The following is a 22679-nucleotide window of genomic DNA, read 5'->3' on the forward strand; positions in this document are numbered from 1 at the left end:
GACCACAGGCCAAGCTGCTCAGGTGTTCCAGTTCTAGAATAGAGTCTAGAAGGGGGGCCCAGGCTACCAGGTCAACGAGGAGCTAAGGGGCCTGGAGCCATTCTGTAGTCTTGTCTAGATCCCCCCACCCACCTGCCAGCAGATGGTGCCCCTCGGGCCCCCTCCCCCCCACCCCCACCGCCCCGGCAGTTCTCCCACCTCCCTTTGAAGAAGGCCACGTAGAAAATCGGAGAAAAGGCATTGACGAACTTGAGCAGGAAAGCCTTCAGGATAAGGCGCTCTTCAAAGGCTTGCTCTGTTTTCGGGATCTCTGTTGGGGTCGGGAAAATGTCAAGCGGTAGCATGAGCCTAGGCAGGACCAAGATTCCCCTCCTCCCACCCCCCTGCCACCCCACACTTCTCTCTGCTGCCCTGATCATTTTTCTGAAAAACCATTCAGTCCATATCTCCCCACTCCTCAAAAACCTCCAGCAGTTGCTCATCCACTTCTGGATCAAGGAGAAACTTCTTACCATCAACTCCAAGTCATTCTATCAGCTTTTTCTCTCCTACCTTACCTCGCTGATTTCCTACTACAACCCAGCCCGTACACTTTGCTCCCTTAACACTCCTCTAACTTCTCGATCTCTTCTATCTCGCCAGTGACCCCTTGCCCAAGCCCTCCCTCGGACTTGGGACTCCCACCCACTTCATATCCAACAGACCACCACTCTCCCCAACTTAATAATAATAATTATTATTATTATTATATTTGTTAAGCACTATGTGCCTTAGTACTGTTCTAAGCACTGGGGTGGATACAAGGTAATCAGGTTGTTCCACGTGGGACTCAGTCTTAATCCCCATTTTACAGATGAGTACCTGAGGCACAGAGAAGTGAAATGATTTGCCCAAGGTCACACAGCAGACAAGTGGCAGAGCCAATATCAGAACCCACGTCCTTTGACTCCCAAGCCACTGCTCTTGCCAAAAGGCCATTCTGCTTCTCATCTTCAAAGCCCTACTAAAATCTCATCTCCTCCAAGAAACCTCTCCTGACTAATCTCTCACCTCCCCACCCTATTCTCCCTCCTCCCCATCCTATTCTCTCTCCTCCCCACCCTATTCTTCATCCCCTCAACATCACCTAAACACTTGGGTCTGTACCCCTTAATTACTTGCTACTCGATCCACCCCACAGCACTTTTGCACGTATCCTTATATACTCTGCCATTTCTCCAACTGTAATTTTTTGAGTGTCTGTCTTTTCCTCTAGATCATGAGTTCCTTATGGGTAAAGATTAAATCTACCCTACCCTGTTGTATTGTACTCTCCTAAATGTTTACATCAGTATTCCGCACTCAGAAAGTACTCAATAAATACTGTTGATGGACTGATTGATTTAACTGACAGGCAGACAGTTGAACAGGCAGGCCCCCACCCATTTTTGCTCTATAACCTCGGGTAAGTCGTTCACCCTCTTTTGGCTACAGTTTCTTCCACTGTTCTATGGCCCCCCTCCTCTCCCTCTGCAGCCCCCACCACCCATCACTGCTCAAACCCGAGAGGGGAACTGGTGGTGACCACTCCCAGAGGGGGCCTTGGGGAAGACAGCCTGATCCTCTAAGAAGGAAAAAGCCTGGCTCTGAAGGAAGTCCACAGGATCACTGTGGTGGATGGGCAATTGGGGGGTGGCAAGTCCCTCTACCGATGGTGGGGTCCATCGGTAGAGAGAGCCCCCCCAGCCCGGGCGAGGAGCTTGGGTCTGGGTGGTTGAATCAGTCAGGCAGCGGAAGGCACCCGCCCCTCCCTCGGGGTCTCCAAGTCTTTGGAAGCCAAAAAGCTCTCTGACAGCACTAAGGAGGACCAGCTGCCTGTCTATCTGTCCCTGGTCTGGGCCAGTGGGAGGGAGAACCCACCACGGCCAAACCTCAGCCCCGCGGGGTGCTGTTTTCTGTCAATGCTAGCAGGGTGGCACCCAGGGGAGGGATATGGAGAGTGAGACCCCTCCTCTAGTCAGAGGCAGGATGGGGACCACCTAAGTCACCAGCAAGGTCAGCCTGGCCCAGTGAAGACACCCATACTGCACTGGACTCGGAGGACATCGACAAGCACCAAAACTACAGCTAGCAGGATCAAGGTGAGACCCAGAGTCAGAACGGGGCAGGTACCCTCCTCTCTCCCAGCTTGGCCTATCGGAAATATTCTCTCTCTCCCACCACAAGCTGTACCTCATGGAATCAGACCCACTGGCCTGGGCGCAGGCCTGGTCTATACCCTCTGCTCAAGATTCTCAGTGGATGAACCCAGGTCCCAGGGAATGGGGCGGGATCAGAGGCCCAGAGAGGGATGGACACGTCTCAAGGTCACCCAGCAAGCAGAGGGCTGACAGTTCTGGAACCCAAGAGTCCTGATGACAGCCTGGAGGGTTAGAATCACCCCAAACACCAGCCCTTGCCATCGCTTCACCTAGAACGGGATCTCAGCTCCCATGGCAGTGTGGAATGCACAGAGCGTGCTCAGTGCCTTGAGAAGCATGAAGCATGTGTGGTTCTTTGGAATGGACGGATGGAGTATGCACAAGTCTCTGGCAAGCGTGAAAGCCACATGGAGTCCACATGGGGTCAAGGCAAGCTGCTCGGCCACTCCCCAGGAGCCCAAACCACAGCCCACGGGGTCGGCCCAGAATCGGGGACATTACCAATCTTGGTGAGCCACTTGGCTACCGCGCCATAGAGTTCATCCAGGATCAGGATGACCACAAGGTTGATGATGACCGCCGTCGCCTTCACTGTCATCCGCACGCTGGACGGAGAAGCCTTGCTGAGGTACAGGGCCGCAGCTGTTGTGATCCGGTACACGATCACCCCAAAGACAATTGAGAAGGTCAAGGCAATCTGTGGGGGAGTGGGGCGAGGGAGGGGAGGGAGAGAGAATCCATTTTGACCATGTCCCAGTCCCCCGCCTGCCCGCTTCCCACCTGCCTGCAAGGATTGGGATTGTAGGTATAAGGAAAGAGAGGGGATTGAGGAGAGGTGGGAAAGGAACAGAGGAGAAAAGAAAGTTGGGGATAGCAAGGGAGGAGGGAGGGAGAGGAGAGAGGAAGAGAAGGAGATGAGGTAGGAAGCAGGAGGAGGAGGGAAAGAAAGGAAAAGGGAGGAGGAGAGGGAAGAAGGACACGGAGGAAAGGACATGGAGGATAGCAGGAGCAGGGTAGAGGAGATGGGGGAGAGGAAGGGGATAGCAGGAAAAAAGGGAGGGAAGAGAAGAGAAGGAAGGGAGGGACAGGGAAGAGAAGCATGGTGGGGAGAGTAGGGGGGATTCCCTGTTAGGCTGGAGGCTCCTGGGGGCAAGGACTGTGGTGTCCCTTTTCTCATACTCTCAATGTTCTCTCACAGCACGCAGGCTGGGCCGATGAACCACACACAGGATGCTCAGGGTCTACACCGCCACTACCACTGGAGAGGTGTGGGGTGGGGACACAAGGAGGAGGAGGAAGAGCAGCTCAAATTTTGGCCTCCAAATCCCCAGTGTGGGCTGAGGGGCTAGCAGATACTTCTCTGGAGGGCATGTGGGCTAAAGTCTGGCAATGTCTGATCAGTGGCCATTGAGACCAGTTTGACTGGCCCTTTGGACCAACCTCTGACCCACAGCTCCATCTCATCTCCCCAAAGCAGGAGGGACAGTCCTGCCCTCTGGCCTCTTAGATCCAACACTCTCACCCTCTCCTTTCTTGGGACCGCCCCCCAAGGCAGAAGCTGGGTGGGACCCCTCTGGCCCCAGGTGGTGTGGGGCCGGGTGGGAGATCCCCACTGAAGCATGGACAGGGAGGGTGTAGTCCCAGCAGAGAGGGGCCCTCAAACGCTTTGAGGTATGTGCTGCGTGGATAGGGGGTCACCCTGGCAAGAGGTGAACTCTGGGAAATGCTTTCTGGGGAAGAGCCTGGAGGAGAAAGGCGAGACCCCCCCCCCAGGCCTAAGGAAATTGGAACCAAGGTGGGGGTGGGGAGGAGGTGGCGGGGGGAAGGGGGAATGACGAGAGGCATAGCTGTCTATGTTGCCAGCAGGGCCATTCAGGACATGACATCACCACCCCGCAACAATGCAGACATTTTCATTCCAAATCCCCCTGGGACCTCTCTGCCAGACAGCAAGAGCCTGGAAAATGTGGCTTGAGATCTCTCCGCCCCCCGTGGTTCTCCCCAGCCCTTCTATGCCCCTCACCCCAGTGGCAGGAGGCTTTGCCCTTGGGGACGGGCATGGGGATTGTGAGGATGTGGCTGGGGATCCCCAGGCTCTGCCAGCCCCCCTGCCCTGGCACTAAGGGAAGAATATGGAGCAGTGTACCTGGATCATGGGATGGGAGAGTGCAGACCCCCTCATTTCTAGTTGGAAACACCCCTCTGCATGCCTCCACCCCCTTCCACCTCCCTTCACTTCCTCTCCTTTCCCCAGAGGAAGAAGATGGTGAGGTCGAGGGAAAGGGCACGGGACTGAGAGCCAGGGATCTTGGGCTCTAAACAAGGTTCTGCCCCAGTCCTGCTGTGTGATCTCAGGCTAATCCCTCAACCTTTCTGGACTTCAGTTTTCTCCTTTGAAAATGGGGCTAAGACTCTTCTTCCCTCTGAGACAGAGTCCCTGGGTGCGGCAGAAACTACATCCCAGATGCTAATCCTGTATGAACTCTAGTGCTCAGTACAGTGCCCAAAAAACACTGTAACTGTCTGATTTCCTTTCTGATCCCTCAGTGCTATGTTAAGTGGTTTGGAGACTCCTCTTGCATGTTGGATTGCCCACCCCAATCTTCTCGACCAAGACTGTCCCTCCACCCCAGGAGGTCAGGCCAGAATGGGGAGTGAACAACCTTGAGGACATCTGTGGTGTTCACCTGAAGCCTGGGACAGGCAGAGACTGAGGGGAGTGGGGAGGGGGGGATGAGAGGGGATGTGTATTACAAAGGGCTATTTCAGGCCCTCAGTATGGGACCCCACTGAGATGGAAGGCAGGCTGGACAAACACACACAAACACACACACACACACAGACACACGCACATGCACATGCCCCCAATTTAGTTACGGTGTTTATTAAGTGCTTAGTCTGTGGCAAGCACTGCCCAAGGTAGATAATCAGGCTGGACATAGTCCCTGCCTCCAAATGGGACTCAGTCTCAGGGGTAAGGAAAGCAAGGATCTCATCCCTATTATACAGAAGGGGAAACTGAGGCTCAGAAGGGTTAAGGGATTTGCCCAAGGTGACCCAGCAGGGCCAGTGGTTGATCTAGGTCTAGCAGCCAGACCTGTGTTAGCCAGGTTTCCAGCCCTGATGGGGATGAGGGAGGAGGAGGGAGGTTTCTGGTGGTGACTTTTTTTTCCTCAAACAGTAGGAGACCCCATCATCCAGAGATTCCATCGGAGAGAGACCCAGTCAGTCAGAGACCTCATCAACCAGAGACCCTCATCAGTCAGAGATGCCTTCAGGTGTGGAAAGATGCCCAGACCTTGGATCCTAGAAGCAAGGAAGAGGCTGAGCTGGTCCCGAGACCCCCGAGCCATTCTTTCTGGGAAAGAAGGGAGACTCTTCTACCTAGAAGCCAACCTCGGGGGCCACCCCCTGTCAGCCGTGGCCACCCGAATCCACCCGACAGCTGGGATCCAGGTGGCCACGGCCGGAGGACTGGCGCTCACAGGGTTAACCCGAGGGCCGAGTGGGATTAGGGCTTCCGCCTTGGTCGGGCCCTTTTATTACCCTAATTCCGGCCTAAAGGCCTAAAACTCTCAGCCCAGCACACTCCCCCTCCCCTGCCCCTCTCGGGTTTCAGACCCCCTCCCACCCCACTCCGCAAGGAAAACTTTCCCAGAGGTAGCTGGCGGGGAGATTCCTACCTTCTAGGGTGATCCCAAAGCCATGAGCCAAGGGGCAATGTGACAGGTGACCCCACCCCAAAAGGGAGCCCTCTTCCCCAGTAGGAATCCCCCAGAGTTCCCCAACCTCATAAAGAGACCCACCCCCCCCCATCATCTCTCAACAGTTACTCATTCTGTTCCCCACACTTGGCTGGGAGGAGGGAGGCCCAGCCTTCCAGTTAGATTGTAAGTTCTTCCTGGGCAGGAGTCAGATCTTCCACTCCTGCTGCATGCTACCAAGTGTCTAGAGCAGCAGAGTTCTGAGTGCTTACTAACCGGTGCAGAGCACTCTCCTCAGCATCTACTATGTGCAGAGCACTGTGCTGAACATCTATTATGTGCAGAGCCCTGTACTGAGCACATGCTAGGTGAAGGGTGATGAACTGGGCATCTAATATGTGGAGAACAATCTACTGGGTACCTACTGGGTGCAGAATGCTGTGCTCTGCTCTTGGGATAATGTAGCCAAAGAGGCATGGTGCCCACTGCAAAAAAAGCTCTCAGTCTAGTGGAGGAATTAAGGGGATTTCAGAGAGATGCCAAGTAAAAGAGTAAAAAGCACCAGACGAATGATAAAAACGCACAATTTGTCAATCAGATAAATCTCCCAAATAAACAGATAAATCCTCTAGTGTGGAAGGGGCTGATGTGACCAAGGAACTGGGGATCGATCTGGGAAGACCTCCTGGAAGAGGGTTTTCAGGAGGCATAGCTGGAGGGGAGGAACTGGGTTGGCAGGTTTAAGGGGAGAGGGATAAGGAAGCTTCAGACAAGGGGACGGGGGGAAGTGTAGGGGGAGAGGTTGGAAAGTCGCAGGCTGGGGCAGTCCCAAGATGCGGTGAAACGCTGACCTTACCATGAACAGGATAGAAGCGCAGTTCATCAGATAGCCGGGGAAACGGTCTTTCCATGCCAGCTTGTCTTCATCATTCTGGCAAAAACATAAATGTGGGATCATGAACCTGTAATTCCCTGGGGTTTGAGGGGGAGGGGCAGACCCCCATTGACTGCAGACCATTAGGAAAGAGCACCCAGGCTGGGCACCCCAAAACAGCAGACTCTGGGGCAACTGGCAGGGGCTTCTCTCACCCCCAAACCCATGAAATGGAATTCAGTGTTTGTCTCCCCCACTAGCCTGTAAGCTTCTTGAGAGCAGGGATCGTGATGATGATGATGATGATGGTATCTGTTAAACACTTACTAAACTTACTAAACACTTACTAAACAAAAACTCCTCACTCTAGGCTTCAAGGCTCTACATCACCTTGCCCCCTCTTACCTCTCCTCCCTTCTCTCTTTCTCCTGCCCACCCCGCACGCTCCGCTCCTCTGCCACCCACCTCCTCACCGTCCCTCGGTCTCGCCCATCCCGCCGTCGACCCCTGGACCACGTCCTCCCGCGGTCCTGGAACGCTCTCCCTCCTCACCTCGGCCAAACTAATTCTCTTCCCCTCTTCAAAACCCTACTTAAAACTCACCTCCTCCGAGAGGCCTTCCCAGACTGAGCTCCCCTTCTCCCTCTATTCCTTCTACCGTCCCCCTTCACCTCTCCGCAGCTTAACCCTCTTTTCCCCCCATTTCCCTCTGCTCCTCCCCCCTCCCTTCCCATCCCCTCAGCACCATACTCATCTGCTCAACTGTATATATTTTCATTACCCTATTTATTTTTTTAATGAAATGTACATCGCCTTGATTCTATTTAGTTGCCATTGTTTTTACGAGATGTTCTTCCCCTCGACTCTATTTATTGCCATTGTTCTTGTCTGTCTCTCTCCCCCGATTAGACTGTAAGCCCGTCAAACGGCAGGGACTGTCTCTATCTGTTGCCAACTTGTTCATTCCAAGCGCTTAGTACAGTGCTCTGCACATAGTAAGCACTTAATAAATACTATTGAATAAACTTACTATGTGCCAAGCACTGTTCTAAGTGCTGGGGTAGATACAAGATAATCAGGTTGTCCCACATGGGGCTCACAGTCTTAATCCCCATTTTACAGATGAGGTAACTGAGGCACAGAGAAGTTAAGTGGCTTGCCCAAGATCACACAGCAGACAGGTGGCGGAACCGGCATTAGAACCTACTTCCTCTGACTTCCAAGCCCATGCTCTAGTCACTGGGCCATGCTGCTTCTCTACTGTACTTTCCCAAACACTTAGTGATGATAATATTAGTACAGTGCTCTGTACATAGTAAGTGCTCAATAAATACCACTGATTGACAAGCCCTCAGTCCCCCCCATCCCCCACTACCTAGCACTGGGGCCCCCTGGGCCATCAGAATGAGGAGGAAGCTTTGAGGGTCAGAGAGTTTAAGCAAGCAGATCAGGATCACACAGCAGGTCTGGGGTCCCTCTTCCATTGGCCTCCAATTGTCCCCTGACTGTTCGGGGTGGCTGAACTCGCCCCTCCTCTTCGTGGGTTTCTTGGATAGAAAAATGTCCTCAACCCCAACTTCCACCACCTGGGTTTCCTTCTCCCCTCCTAGGCTCGGCCGTGTGCCACAGCCAGGGCCCCTCGGCGCCACCAACCCGGAGAGCCCAACTCCAGTGCGGGCCCCGCGTGGCACAGAAAAGCCATCCACCACGGCACCCGGGGAGGGAGTGACGCACGAGCCCGCGGAGCCGACGCTAATCTAAACCTGTGCTGCGGTGGCCGGAGGCGGGCGGGACGGGCGGGGACCGGCAGGGACGCCTGCCAAGCCCCGGGGAGCTGCTGTCCCCGGTGACCACACACACACACACACACACACACTCCCGCCCACACACAGACACCCGCACACACACATACACATGCACACCTCCACCCGCACATAGACAGTGACCCCATTTTCAGATGCACACACATGCACCCCCGCACACGTACAGTGACCAAGTCGCAGTGGTGTACGCACAAGCACTCACTTCCACACACATACACATTGAGAAGCAGCATGGCACAGCGGATAGTGCACGGGCTTGGGAATTACAAGGTCATGGGTTCTGATTCTGGCTCCGCATTTGTCTGCTGTATGACCTTGGGCAAGTCACTTAACTTCTCTGGGCCTGTAACTTCATCTGTAAAATGAGATCGAAACTATGAGCCCCCCATCGGACAGGGACTGTGTCTAACCCAATTTGCTTGTATTCATTCCAGCACTTAGTACAGTGCCTGGAACATAGTAAGCACTTAAATACCATAATTATTATTTGCACAGACATACTGTAAACTCCTGTGGCCAGGGAAAGTATCTACCAAATCTATTGTATTGTACTCTCTTAAATGCTTAGTACAATGCTCTGCACACAGTAAATGCTTAATATATACCATTGATTCATGTACGCATACACACACACATACACAAACATGCGCACCCACACACATATGCACGTGTACACACCCACACACTCCAGGGCCTGAATCTCCAAGGGACAACTTTAGTTATGGAAAGAGCTCTCTGATCTGAAGCTGCCCCAGGTAGAGGCACTCAATCAGTGCTGTAAGATGAGCCCCTACTGAGCGCTAGGCACTGTACTAAGCCCTGAGTGCTAGGAAAAGTATCCTGCAGCGGCAGCCACCGGGATGGTAAAAGATGCCTGCTCCCTGCCCTGCCTCCTGGAACTCGCCTTCTCCCTGGCACCACACCATGCGGGCCCACCATCACGGAGCGCTGGCAGCGTTTGGGAACCTGGGAACAGTACAGCAAAGTCTATAGAATGCAAAACACTGTACTAAACCTATAGTGTACAATATATGTACTAAGCACCTAGTGCATTCAGAGCAGTAGGCTGGGCACCTACTGCACTCAGAGCTCTGTACTGAACATCTACTTCCCACTCTCCCATCCCTCCAATCTTCCTAAACCCCACCCCAGACGGGGGCCAGCACAGATGTATAGTTCAGCTCCGGAAAGATCCTCCAGCTGTGAGATCCTGTCTGCCAGCCAGGCATGCAATGCGGTCAGCCCTTTCTCGGGGACCACGCTGGTTCCTTATATGGGCGAGGAGCGTTCTCATGATAGCAGGGGTGGTGGGTCGCTCTGGGGCCCTGCCCTGCTGCACCAAGCCCAGGCTGGGATCAGGGACGGGCTGCCCGGAGGCCTGCCGGGTATCCCCAGCCCGTGGTCGCAGTGGGTGCCCGGCGGGGGGCATAAAGATCCCGAAGGGCGGTCAGGAGGCTTGCCCCTCAGCCCCACTTCTATCCCCACCCTCCGCTGGAAGTCTCGACTAGAGATACTTGGGCTCCGGGACCTCCCACACATTTCATTCCTATCTCTTCATTAGTGAAAGGGACCCAGCCCAGGACCACCCCCGGACCACCTCAACCCTTGGGGGAAGTGGGAGATGCTGATTCACTTCTCCCTGAGTCCACAGAAGTCTGCCACCCTCCGAGACAAGGCGGGGCTGGAACAAACCATTCAGATCCCGGGTCCACAGGGTGGATGTGCTGGGTGGTGGCACATGACCCTGAGTGACCCTGCCCCCTCACCTTAGTTCTGGACCAAGCTCAAAGTAAGTTCAAACTCACTGCCAGGTCTGAAACACCATCAGCGCGATCACCCAGCCTCCAGAGTCAGGGGGCTCTGACTGACCAAGCTCTGCTCTCACGTCCACAGAGGCCTAGACCCCATCCAGGATAGTAATTGGTCATTCAGCTATTTGGGGGCTGAAAATGAAAACCCTCCCTTGCTTCTGTCACGGGCTCGGGCTGGACAGATGGACACTGCCCACCGGCCACTTGCGTGTCAGGACTGGTGGGGGGAGGTGGTGTGGGCTGGTCAAGGGAGACAGCAGGGGCTGGTCGGGAGCACGGGGCTGATGGAGATGCTGGGGTCTGGTCAGGGGGCAGGGACTGGTTGTTGGGGCAGGGGCTTGTTGGGGGTTGGATGCTGGTAGGGGGTGGAGGCTGGTAGCAGGGCAGGGGCTGGTCGAGGAGAGATAGGGGCTGATTAGGGGGCGGCGGGGGGCTGGTGAGAGCGGTGGGAGTGTCTCCGCCAGCCCCAAGGGACCTCATTGGACTCCCGCGGCTGGAAGCTGTGACCTAATCCTGGCTCCCTCAGCCTGGCATTATCCCTCACCCCCTGTGGTGGCGGCGGCAGCAGTGGCGGCAGTGACAGTGACGGCAGAATCTCTGGGGAACCGGCCCAGCCAGCGCCAGGCTGAAGGCGGGGCCAGCCCGGAGCTGGCCTGCTCTGCTATCTCCCTCACACAGTGCTCCTCTCACACTGAGTTGGCCTGCTCTGCCACCTCTCTCACACCATGCTATTGTGACCTGGAGCTGGTGGAAGTTCATCATCAGGGTTTCCTGGGGACGGGGGGAAAACAGAGGAGAGAAGTGAGAGATGAAGACGAGGGGAGAAACGAAGAGCAGAGCCTGGAAGAAAAAGGAGATGGAGGGAGAGACAAAAGAGGAAAAAAGGGGAGAAATGAAAGGGAGACGAAGAAGAGAGACGAGAAGTTGGGGCACTCTGCAAACCCCTGGGGAGGGAGAGCACAGTGGGTGGAACTCACTGTTTTAGGCAGAGCAGTGAAGAGAAAATTTAAGACTTGGATTGGGGCAATTCAGGACAGCCGCCCCCTGCCCGGACAGCCCATGTGGGACGATGGCTGGACTGTCTAAACACTTGGAGGGCAGGGACCCAGTCTGACACTTCTGCTATATGTATCCAATGATAATAATAATATTACTATGATCCAGGCACTGTACTAAACACTGGGGCGGATATAAGCAAATTAGGTTGGACACAGTCCCTGCCCCACATGGGACCCACAGTCTCAATCCCCATTTTACAGATGAGGGAAGAGGCCCAGAGAAGTGAAGAGACTTGGTCAAGGTTCCACACCAGACAAGTGGTGGAGACGGGATTAGAATACATGACCTTCTGACTCCCAGGCCCATGCTCTATCCACTATATCATGCTGCTTCTCTGGTCTGCTCTTCTCTGCTTCTTCAAGCACCTAGCACAGGCTTCGGCCCACAACAGGTGCCCAGCACAGCCCTCTGCACATGGAAGTGCCAAGCACAGCCCTCTGCCCAAAGCTGGCACCCAGCACAGTGCTCTGCACACAGTAAACACCCAGCACAGATCTTTGTACACAACAGGTGCCCAGCACAGATTGGCTCTGTGCCCTCCAAGCTCCACTGTATTCTCTTCTTTTCTTCTTGCTTTTCCTCTGCCCCAGAAAAGTTTAGGAAACCACCCGCAGCCCTCACCCCTGCTCTCCATCCTGCACTGGCCCCGGCCCCGGCCCCATCCAGAGGCTTGCCAGCTGTGCCCATTCTCTGTGATTCAGCGGGGCAGGTGCGGGGGGCACGGGAGGAGGGGGGCGGCCCCTCGCCAGCTGGGCTCCACACAGCCTGTTGCCGGGTGAGGTTCCCCAGCTGGCAAGCGCTGAGCCCGGCCCACACCCACCCATCCGCCCCGGGCAGGGCTGGCAGATGTGCCGCCCACGCTGCCACGGGCTGCAGCTCCTGCAGCCGCTTCTCTGGGCCTGCTGCCGACAGGGAACCCCCCCCCCCGTCCCACCCACACAACAGGGGGCGCCCCACTGGTCCAGGGAGGAGGTAGGGAGGGAGAGAAGAAGGAAAGAGGAGAAGAAAAAGGAGGAGAAAGAAGAGAAGAGGAGGAAGGTCAGGAGGAGGCAACATTAAGGTTCCATGAATAGGGAAACTGAGGCAGGGTGGGAATGGCAATTACTGATGAGCTCACCCAGCAGTCAGGTTCTAGCCTTTCCTCGGTGGAAAGAGCATGGGCTTTGGAGTCAGGGCTCATGAGTTCAAATCCCAGCTCTGCCACTTGTCGGCTGTGTGACTGTGGGCAAGTCACTTAACTTCTCTGTGCCTCAGTTCCCTCATCTGTAAAATGGGGATTAAGACTGTGAGCCCCACGTGGGACAACCTGATTCCCCTATGTCTATCCCAGCGCTTAGAACAGTGCTTGGCACACAGTAAGCGCTTAACAAATACCAACATTATTATTATTATTATTATGTCTGAAGGTCCTCCCCTACCCACCACTCCTCCTGGGTTCTAATCCCGCTTCTGCCACTTGTCTGTTCTGGGATCTTGGGCAAGTTACCTGACTTCTCAGGGCCTCAGTTTCCTCATATGAAAATGAGGATGAAATTCTTGTTCTCCCTCCTAATTAGAATGAGAGCCCCATGAGGGACGGGGAGTGTTCCTGACCTGATTATCTGGTATCTGCCCCATTGCCTCTTACAGTCTGTGGCACAAAGTACAGGTTTAACAATTACTACAACTAGACTAGAAGGGAGAGAGGGCTGACTAGAGCAGGCCCTTTGGTGGCCTGTGTTCCACTTGCTGAAGGGGGTGGGGTAGACAACCAAGGAGTGAGGTGGGAGGTAGTGGTCAGGGGAACAGGTCTCTGCTTCAGAACAACCAGTTCAAGTTTTCATGTCTGACCCCACTCCAGGCCATCAGTAATCTTACATGATCCCCCAAAGGGGCTTGTTTGCCAAGCTGCAGGCAGAAACGGCAAGAAGAGGGGGCTACTGCAAGCTACCCACTTTTTATGGCATTTGTTAAGTGTTTACTATGTGCCAAATACTGTACTAAACCCTGGGGTAGAATCAAGATACTAAGTTTGGATATAGTTCCTGTTCCACTTGGAGTTTGCAGTCTAAATTAGAAGGATTAGTATTTAATCCCCATTTTATAGATGAGGACACTGAAGCACAGAGAAATTAAGTGACTTGCCCAAGATCACACAGCAAACAAGTGGTGAAGCTGGGATGAGAACCCAGATCCTCTGACTCCCAGGCCTGGGCCCTTACCACTGGGAACTCTATTTCTCATTAAGGTCACATCTTTAAGAGGCCTTTTCCGATTCAGCCCTCTTTTCCCCTGCTCCCTCTACCTCCTGTGTTGTCTAAACACTTAGATTTGTGACCTCTGGACATGTGATATTTGCCCCACCCTTAACCCCACAGCACTTACTTACAGATCTTTTGATTATATATTATAAATCATTTACTTATGTTAATTTGTTTCTTCCATTAGACTATAAGTTTTTTTAAGGAAGATAATGCATCTGCGAACTCAGTTGTAGTTCCCCCCAAGTGCTTAGTACAGTGCTCTGCACGAAGTAAGGGCTCAATAAATAAGACTGAAGATTATTCAGAGAATGCCCATCCAGCAAGTGGTTTATTCATTCATTCAATCGTATTTATTGAGCACTTATTGTATGCAAAGCACTGTACTAAGCGTTTGGAATGTATAATTCGGCAACAGATAGACACAATCCCTGCCCAACAACGGGCTCACAGTCTAAAAGGGGGAGACAGACAGCAAAACAAAACAAGTAGACAGGCATCAATACCATCAAAATGGATAAATAGAATCACAGATAGATACACAAATCATAGATATATATCTGGGCCTTTTCCCCCTGATCTCGTCAAGTCACTGACTCCCATCTCTCAGCCAACCTCAACCCTGAAGAGGGACAGGAGAACGTCAGAGAAGGCAAAATCCAAACCCGCAAATTTGGATCTGTGTTTGCAGTACTCGTTGAAGCTCTTGGCTAATGGGGAGGTCAGGGTGTGGATTATCTGCAAAATTCCATTTTCAGTGGTTACCTGCTTGATGTTATCACAGAAAACCGAGAGCTTCCGCCTGTGGGTTTGATGGATCTGTTATTTTTTCTTTACCATTAACAAGGTTGAGGTTTGTTAGTGGGATAACCACTGTTTCAGGAGCTCAGCTTGATCCAGGATAATCAGAACTGACACCATCCCTGACCCACATGGGGATCAAAGTCAAAGAGGGAGGGAGAGCAAAGACCTCATCCCTACTTTACAGATAAGGAAACCGAGGCCCAGAGAGGTTCGGTGACGTATGCTGGGTCACACAAGAGGCAGGGGCAGAGCCAGGACTAGAGCGCTTAGAACAGTGCTCTGCACATAGTAAGCGCTTAACAAATACCAACATTATTAAGCCAGGTCTCTTGACTTCCGAGACTGCTCTCTCTAAGGTCACCCATGACCTCCTTCTTGCCAAATCCAATGGCTCCTACTCCATTCTGATCCTCCTTGACCTCTCTGCTGCCTTTGACACTGTCGACCATCCCCTCCTCCTCCATACCTTATCTCACCTTGGCTTCACGGACTCTGTCCTCTCCTGGTTCTCGTCTTACCTCTCTGGCCGATCATTCTCGGTCTCCTACGCTGGAGCCTCCTCCCCCTCCCATCCTTTAACTGTTGGAGTTCCTCAAGGGTCAGTTCTTGGCCCTCTTCTGTTCTCCATTTACACTCACTCCCTCGGTGAACTCATCCGCTCTCACGGCTTTGACTACCATCTCTACGCAGATGACACGCAGATCTACATCTCCGCCCCTGTCCTCTCCCCCTCCCTTCAGGCTCGCATCTCCTCCCGCCTCCGGGACGTCTCCACCTGGATGTCGGCCCGCCACCTAAAACTCAACATGAGCAAGACTGAGCTCCTCATCTTCCCTCCCAAGCCCGGTCCGCTCCCAGACTTCTCCATCACCGTGGATGGCACGACCATCCTTCCCGTCCCGCAGGCCCGCAATCTCGGTGTCATCCTTGACTCGTCCCTCTCGTTCACCCCACACATCCTATCCGTACCAAGACCTGCCGGTTTCATCTCTACAATATCGCCAAGATCCGCCCTTTCCTCTCCACCCAAACGGCTACCTTACTATTACGGGCTCTCGTTATATCCCGGCTAGACTACTGTGTCAGCCTTCTCTCTGACCTCCCTTCCTCCTCTCTCGCCCCGCTCCGGTCTATTCTTCACTCCGCTGCCCGGCTCATCTTCCTGCAGAAACGATCTGGGCATGTCACTCCCCTTCTTAAACAACTCCAGTGGTTGCCTATCGACCTCCGCTCCAAACAAAAACTCCTCACTCTAGGCTTCGAGGCTCTCCATCACCTTGCCCCTTCCTACCTCTCCTCCCTTCTCTCTTTCTACCGCCCACCCCGCACGCTCCGCTCCTCCGCCGCCCACCTCCTCGCCGTCCCTCGGTCTCGCCTATCCCGCCGTCGACCCCTGGGTCACGTCCTCCCGCGGTCCTGGAACGTCCTCCCTCCTCACCTCCGCCAAACTGATTCTCTTTCCCTCTTCAAAACCTTACTTAAAAATCACCTCCTCCAAGAGGCCTTCCCAGACTGAGCTCCTCTTCCCCCTCTACTCCCTCTGCCATCCCCCCTTTACCTCTCCGCAGCTAAAGCCTCATTTTCCCCTTTTCCCTCTGCTCCTCCACCTCTCCCTTCCCATCCCCACAGCACTGTACCCGTCCGCTCAACTGTACATATTTTCGTTACCCTATTTATTTTGTTAATGAATTGTACATCGCCTTGATTCTATTTAGTTGCCATTGTTTTTATGAGATGTTCTTCCCCTTGACGCTGTTTAGTGCCATTGTTCTCGTCTGTCCGTCTCCCCCGATTAGACTGTAAGCCCGTCAAACGGCAGGGACTGTCTCTATCTGTTGCCGACTTGTTCATCCCAAGCGCTTAGTACAGTGCTCTGCACATAGTAAGTGCTCAATAAATACTATTGAATGAATGAATGAATGAATGACTTCTAGGCCCTGCTCTTTCCACTGGGTCATGCTGCCTCTTTGCTGATATTTACACATCTAATTACACGTCACAGGAATAAGAAAACAACGCCAGGTGCTGCAAGGATGACAAAACTCCAAGGGACATTGTGTGTTTATTGCAGCTGGGACTGTGGTGCCACATAGGCCTTTTCAGAGAGACACACACACACCCCACCCCCGCAAGCAGGTGAGTTTCACCATCAGTGGCCGTTTTCTTAAGCCTCAACTTCATCTAATGCACTTGTTCTCTACTCCTGCCGCCCTCGCCACCTGCCTCCAGGCCCTTGGCCCCAGCTCTCCATCTCCAGCAATCCTCCCTGCAACCCCCATCTCCCGGCTCCTCACTCCCAGCCCCCTGCCCCCTAGTCCTCTGACCCCAGCTGTCCAGCCCCCCAACCTCGCAACAGCCCAGGCCTCCACCCCTGCCATCTTTGCACACTCTGTCCCCGACAGGCAGTTCTGGATGCAGTCGGAGGTGGGAATAAGCAGGATAATTGGGATATTCAGGGAGATGGAGCTGTGCTCAGGAGAGGACAGACTGGACCACCCCCTTCAAATCTCTGCCCCCCAGAGGCTCCCCTGGGGACCCTGCCCAGTGGAGCCCAGACCGGTGGATGTCAAGGACATAATGACACAGCCTCAGCAATTTCAAGCATCCCCTTCCAACACACACACACAGAGCCCAAAGTGGGGAATCAGAACAGACACAAAACCTAAATTCATAAACATGAGTCATGGTAACCTCATCGTTGGAAGGGATTTAAAGTGGTGGAGGCAGGGAGCCGGAGAGGGGGAGCAGGGGAGGCCCTGTCCTAGGGTCTCATCCCCTGACAGATAGAGCTGGACTTGGGGGGTAGGGGGCACAGGAGTCTTACCGTGTTTGGTATTTCCCCCAGCCACCAACACCCGCAGGCCCTTTCTGCTAACCTCAAGGAGATCAGCTCCCATAAAGGGGGAGAGATAAAGCAAGGAGTCAAGATTCCTGGTTTCTCAGACCCTAACTCTCCCCCCAGCCTCTCCATCCCTGATTCTCCCCAGTGACCCAGCCTGGACAATCCAACCTCCCTGACTCTCCCCTCTCAATCCCTGACTCTTCCCCAGTGATCCCCCTCAGATCATCCAACATCCCTGACTCTCCTCTCTCCATCCCTGACTCCCTACTCAGTGACCCAACATGGATGTACATCCATGGATCTGTCCAAAACCCTCTGGATCTATTGGTGTTTTTGGCTGCAAAGCTTCCTGGGTGGTTACCCTACGTTCAGCTCCCAACCTGGGGAAGATGTGTTTTCCCTCTGTTTACTCTGAACCTGCCCCCCTCCGGCTCCAGTGGGGGAACCTCACCCTGGGGTGGGGGTGGGATTTGGGGAACAGAATAAATCTTCTGCTAGTCCTATCTCCTTCCTGATCTTGTAACCTTCATCCCCACCCCCTTTCAATCTGCATCTGTCCAGACTACAGAGCCCAAACCCTTCCCACTCATCCTCACCCCAAAGAGTCCCTGTCCCCTTGATCATCTTCAAAGAAAATAGAGGAAGCAGGGCAGAGAGGTCCCGCAGAGAGCTGTGCGCATGGTGCTAGAGTCGGAAAAAAACAGACAGGGTCCTGGTCCTCTAAACTGGAAACTCGTTATGGGCGGGGAATATGTCTGTTACATTGCTGTATTGTCCTCTCCCAAGCTCTCAGCAAAGCATCCTGCACACAGTAAGCATTCAATAAATATGATTGATTGACTGACTGATTGATTGATTTTAGAGCCAAGGAAAAGAGCAGAAACAAAGGAAGCTCCAGGGGTCAGCCCGGCCAGCCTCCAGCCTCTGAGCCTGGGGGAGGGGTGCAGCTGAAAGGTCTCTAGGTTTGGGGGGGGTTTCAGTGGTCAAATGGACCTTGGAATGAGGAATCCACACAGTAAGTACTCGATAAATGTCATTGGTTGACTGGCCGATTGAATCCCTGCTAGGTCAGACCCGACGCCTTTGCCTCCACGTCCACAGTTGGGGCCCGGGGCAGAGGGAGAAGAGTCCATTCTCTGGCCGGGCCCCCTCAGCCTTCCCCTCTCCTGGGGAAGCCGCGCCCCACACCCTCCCTCCTTTCTTTCTTCCGGCCGAGGCCTGTTTTTCAACCGTTCCATCGCGTCTCCTGCTCGGCTCCCCTCCCGCTCCCCCTCCACTTCCCCGTTAATGGAGTCAAGATGGACATCAGAGCTTGAAGAATAGGCCTCTTCAACCTCCCCATTCCCTCTCTTCCCAGCTTGGGGGTTGGGCGGGGAGCCGGGGGAAGGGGGTCATGGTGTGGGACCCACTGGGAGAAGGGGCCCCTCCCTCTGAAAAAGAGAGAGACACAGAGGCAGAGACAGAAAGCGGGAGACAAGAAGAGAGAGTTGGAGGGAGACAGAGACAAAGAGACAAAGGGAGACAGAAGAACAGACTTTCAGAGGGAGACACAGAGAGACAGCAACGGCAAGACAAACAGGGAGATGGAGACGGAGTTAGAGAGCCAGACGGGGAGACACAGAAAAAGTCAGAAGAAGACACAGAATCAGCGTGGCAGTCGGACAGAGGGAGACACAAAGAGGCCAAAGAGTGAAGCACAGACCTGTTCATCTTGACTCCATTAGCTGGGAGGTAGGGAAGCCAGAGGGGCTGGAAAAATGCTTAGAGGAAATCGTGAAAAGTTCAGGTGAATTTCCTTGTGAAGTGGGGGAGGGGTGTTGGATGGAGCCTATCCCCCCCAACCTGAAAACTCCCCCCAAATTCACCAGACTTCAGTTGTCCCCATGTTCAAAGAATCCCCTGGCTAATTCACAACCCCTTAATCACATCAGCTCCGCAGCCCGGCCTTGGTATTTTATCTCCATTCTCAGAACTTAAATCCACGTGAATATTTATTTCCATAGTTGATTACTGAGCTATTCCATTGACACATTGTGCTGCTCTCTGCTGGATGTGTGTTCTCCCTCCAGCTGACAGTAAATAATTTGCCTGTCTCCTCCTTTGAGATCATAAGTTCTCCTCGGGATGGGAAATGCGTGCTTTTTGCTATGGTAACCTCCCTCTCAATCCAAGCGCTCAGTAAAGTGTTTAGCATCCAGTAGGTGATCAGTAAATACTGTTGACTGATTGACTGAATGAGGCCCAAGAGAAGGCAGTGTAGTCTAGGGGAAAATGCACTGGTGGGGAGCCAAAGGATCTAGGTTCAAGTCCCAGCTCTGCTACTGATCTGCTGTTTGGCCTTAGGTAAGTCATAGAGCTTCTAACCAGGTGCTGGTCTCCCTCCTAGATACCCACCCTTCATGGTCAGAGATGGACCATCTAACATCCCTAACTCTTCCCCAGTGACCCAGCACAGACCATCCAACACCCCCGACTCTTTCCTCTCCATCAGACCATCCAATAACCCTTAGTCTCCCGTCAGTGAGCTAGCAGGGACACTCCTCCACAGATTTGTCCAAACCCCCCTGGACCTGCTGATGTTTCCGGCTGCACTGCTCCCTGTGAGAACAGATTCCCCCGGGCTCACCTCCCCCTCCTCCCAACCAACACTCATCCAAACACATGCTTCCCTTCCTCAACCCTAAATTCTCTACCATTCTTCCTCCAACATTCTCCCCTTCCCCCAACTCCCTCCCATCCTTTCCCCCAATCTCCCCAACTCTTGCTCCTTTCCCCATTCCTCTCCTCGTGCTCCCATCCTCGCCCCTTCCCCATCTTGTGCTACCACTCCCTCCCGCTCCTCGTCCCTCCCACCTCCTGTCCCTCTCCTGCCCCACCCCTCCCCCTTCCTTTTCCCTTTTCTCCCTCTCCACCTCCTTCTTCTCCCCCAGCCCCCGCCCCCTCTTTCCCCTCCCCTCTCCCCAACCTCCCCGTTGTTGTCATCCTTGTTGTTGTCGTCGTTATCCACCTCGTCAAAGACAGAACAATTATGCATAATTCATTCCACATGTTCGTTTGTGGCCAGCCCGGAGGCATCTGTCATAAACGTTTCAACTGCTTTAACTTCGGATGAGTTTTCTTTTGAACTGGTGGCCCCGGGGCTGTGCTGCGCCAGTAAATTAACACCGACCTTCTCCTCCACCCTCCCCACGGCCCCCAGTCCACGGTCCACGGTCTTCCATCAAATATTCATCACTGAACCCACAGGCAGGGGGGATTCAGCAGAGAGAAGGGCTGGCTCCTGCCCCAGCCCCTCGACCCCTGACCCCATCCCCACCCCACCCCTGCTCTGGACCCAACCCCACCCCTCCTGATCGATCGGAGAATCACCATCATTATACATTTATATATCATAAATTATGTCTTTGTATTAATGTCTGTCTCCACCTCTAAACCTTAAGCTTGTCGTGGGCAGGGAATGCATCTACCAACTCTGTTGTATTGTACTGTCCCAAGTGCTTAGTGTAGTGCTCTGCAAACAGTAAGTGTTCAATAAATAAATACCACTGACTAAAGGATTACCATCAGCATCGATGTTTCACACACTTGAAGATGACCTCAAAACCGCAGGACAGACAGGACAGGCCTCTCTAAACCATTACAGTGTTTATTCAGCAATTACTCCATGCCAGGCACTGAGCTCAGCATTAGGGTCGACAGAGGATCAGAGGATCGGACCCAATCCCCATCCCAGATGGGGGCTCATGGCCTCAGAGGGAGGGTGAGAAGGAACTCTATCCCCATTTTACAGATGAGGACACTGAAGCCCAGAGAGGTTGGAACTTGCTCAAGGTCACACACAGGGCCAGGGGCAGTGATGGGACTAGAACCCAGGTCAGCTGACTCTCAGCTCCAGGGTCTCTCCATCAGACAATCCTGACTGTCCATAATCAATGTTACTATAAAATTGGATTAATTTTTGATTGATTTCTGGTTGATTATGAATTGCCAGGAGCATGAATCCCAGAGGAGAGACTGCGACTCGGAGTCCCTCCTGGGGGGAATCCTCCGTTCGACCCACTAGACGCCCACCTCCTGTCCAGTAAACATCCCCAACCCCACAAATTTCCCCTCCTTACCTCCTCTTCGGGCTCCACCGTGATGACCTGCACATCCTGCAGACCTGCATCCCCCCGCTCCCGCAGCACCTTCTCCCGCACCTTGGTCTCATATTCCGGCCGGGAATGCTCCTGAAGATGGAAGGGAGGCATGAGGGTGGGCCGGGATCTAGAGAGCGAGCGGGCAGGGGGCAGAGAGGGCCAGGAGGTGGAAAGGGCCTAGACCCAGGGCACATAGACCATCAATCCCACCGCACAATTGTGACCACTGCTAGGTGCAGAGCACTGTGCTGGGCACCTACTAAGTGCAGAGCACTGTGCTGTAGGCTTACTGTGTACAGAGAACTGTACTGCGCACCTACTAAATGCAGAGCGCTAGTGCAGTCCCCTACTATGTACAGAGTGTTGTGCCAGGTGCCTACTGTGTGCAGAACACTGTATTGGGCACCCACTCTGTGCAGAGCACTGTACTGGGTGCCTGCTGTTTGCAGAGAGCAGTAGCTATGGATCCCTGTGGCCAAACGGTTTGGAAGCAGCAGCATCTGGTTACTGGTTCGACTGAAGGCTTGGTTCCCTGGAAGCACACTCCAGGGGTTCCGGGGAAGCTCCCGAGGGCCAGCTGCCATGAGGCATGGAGCCGGCCTGCGTCATGGCGGGGTCTCTGAGTCACGGGGGGTCGGGCCAGGCCGAGGGTTAGAGGCCAGAGGATGGAGGCCGGCTGGCCCCCGGCAAGAACAAACAGGTCCGGTCTGGCCCAGATGGGTGGGGCCTGCCGAGCGATTGGGTGAGGGACTGGGTGGGAGGGCCGGGAGGCCAGGCTTTGTAGCTATTTCCGTCGTGGCACGAGAACGTCCCAACCCCCACCTCCCACCCCCAGCTTCTCCCCAGCTGCCCAGTTGGATCTGGACTGCCTATGGTCCACACACCCTTCCACCTTGACCATCCCAGCACTGCAGTCTGGGACCCAGGAGACCCCCAACTCCACCCTGTCCTACCTCTGGTGGCAGTAGCAGTATTTAAGCAGGTGCCCACCTGCCCAGCCTATTCTCTCATCCCTCCTCCCTCTAGCTGACACTCCCTCAGCCATGCAGCCATCCATCCAATCCATCCATCCAACCCATCCACCCAGACATCGCCCCCGCATCCATCCGCGCATGGTTTGGGTCACAGCTGTGTCTGCTCTCCCTCCTGCTGCCCCTGTATTGATGATGATGATGTTGGTATTTGTTAAGCGCTTACTATGTG

At 53.9% G+C, this 22679-nt stretch overlaps 1 protein-coding gene across 1 annotated transcript in view; it reads right to left on the reverse strand.

Moving 5' to 3' along the window:
- ANO2 (anoctamin 2) overlaps nucleotides 1–22679 on the reverse strand; it is a 69492-nt gene that overhangs the window by 16655 nt on the left and 30158 nt on the right. Inside the window, exons 13-16 of the mRNA XM_029054157.2 lie at nucleotides 21456–21566; nucleotides 6741–6815; nucleotides 2682–2877; nucleotides 199–310 (exon numbers count right to left, since the gene is read on the reverse strand). Coding sequence (XP_028909990.1) covers nucleotides 199–310; nucleotides 2682–2877; nucleotides 6741–6815; nucleotides 21456–21566 — 494 coding nt within the window. The remainder of the gene's footprint in view (nucleotides 1–198; nucleotides 311–2681; nucleotides 2878–6740; nucleotides 6816–21455; nucleotides 21567–22679) is intronic.

This window comes from Ornithorhynchus anatinus, chromosome X4 (genome assembly GCF_004115215.2).
Source record: "Ornithorhynchus anatinus isolate Pmale09 chromosome X4, mOrnAna1.pri.v4, whole genome shotgun sequence".
NCBI lineage: Eukaryota > Metazoa > Chordata > Mammalia > Monotremata > Ornithorhynchidae > Ornithorhynchus > Ornithorhynchus anatinus.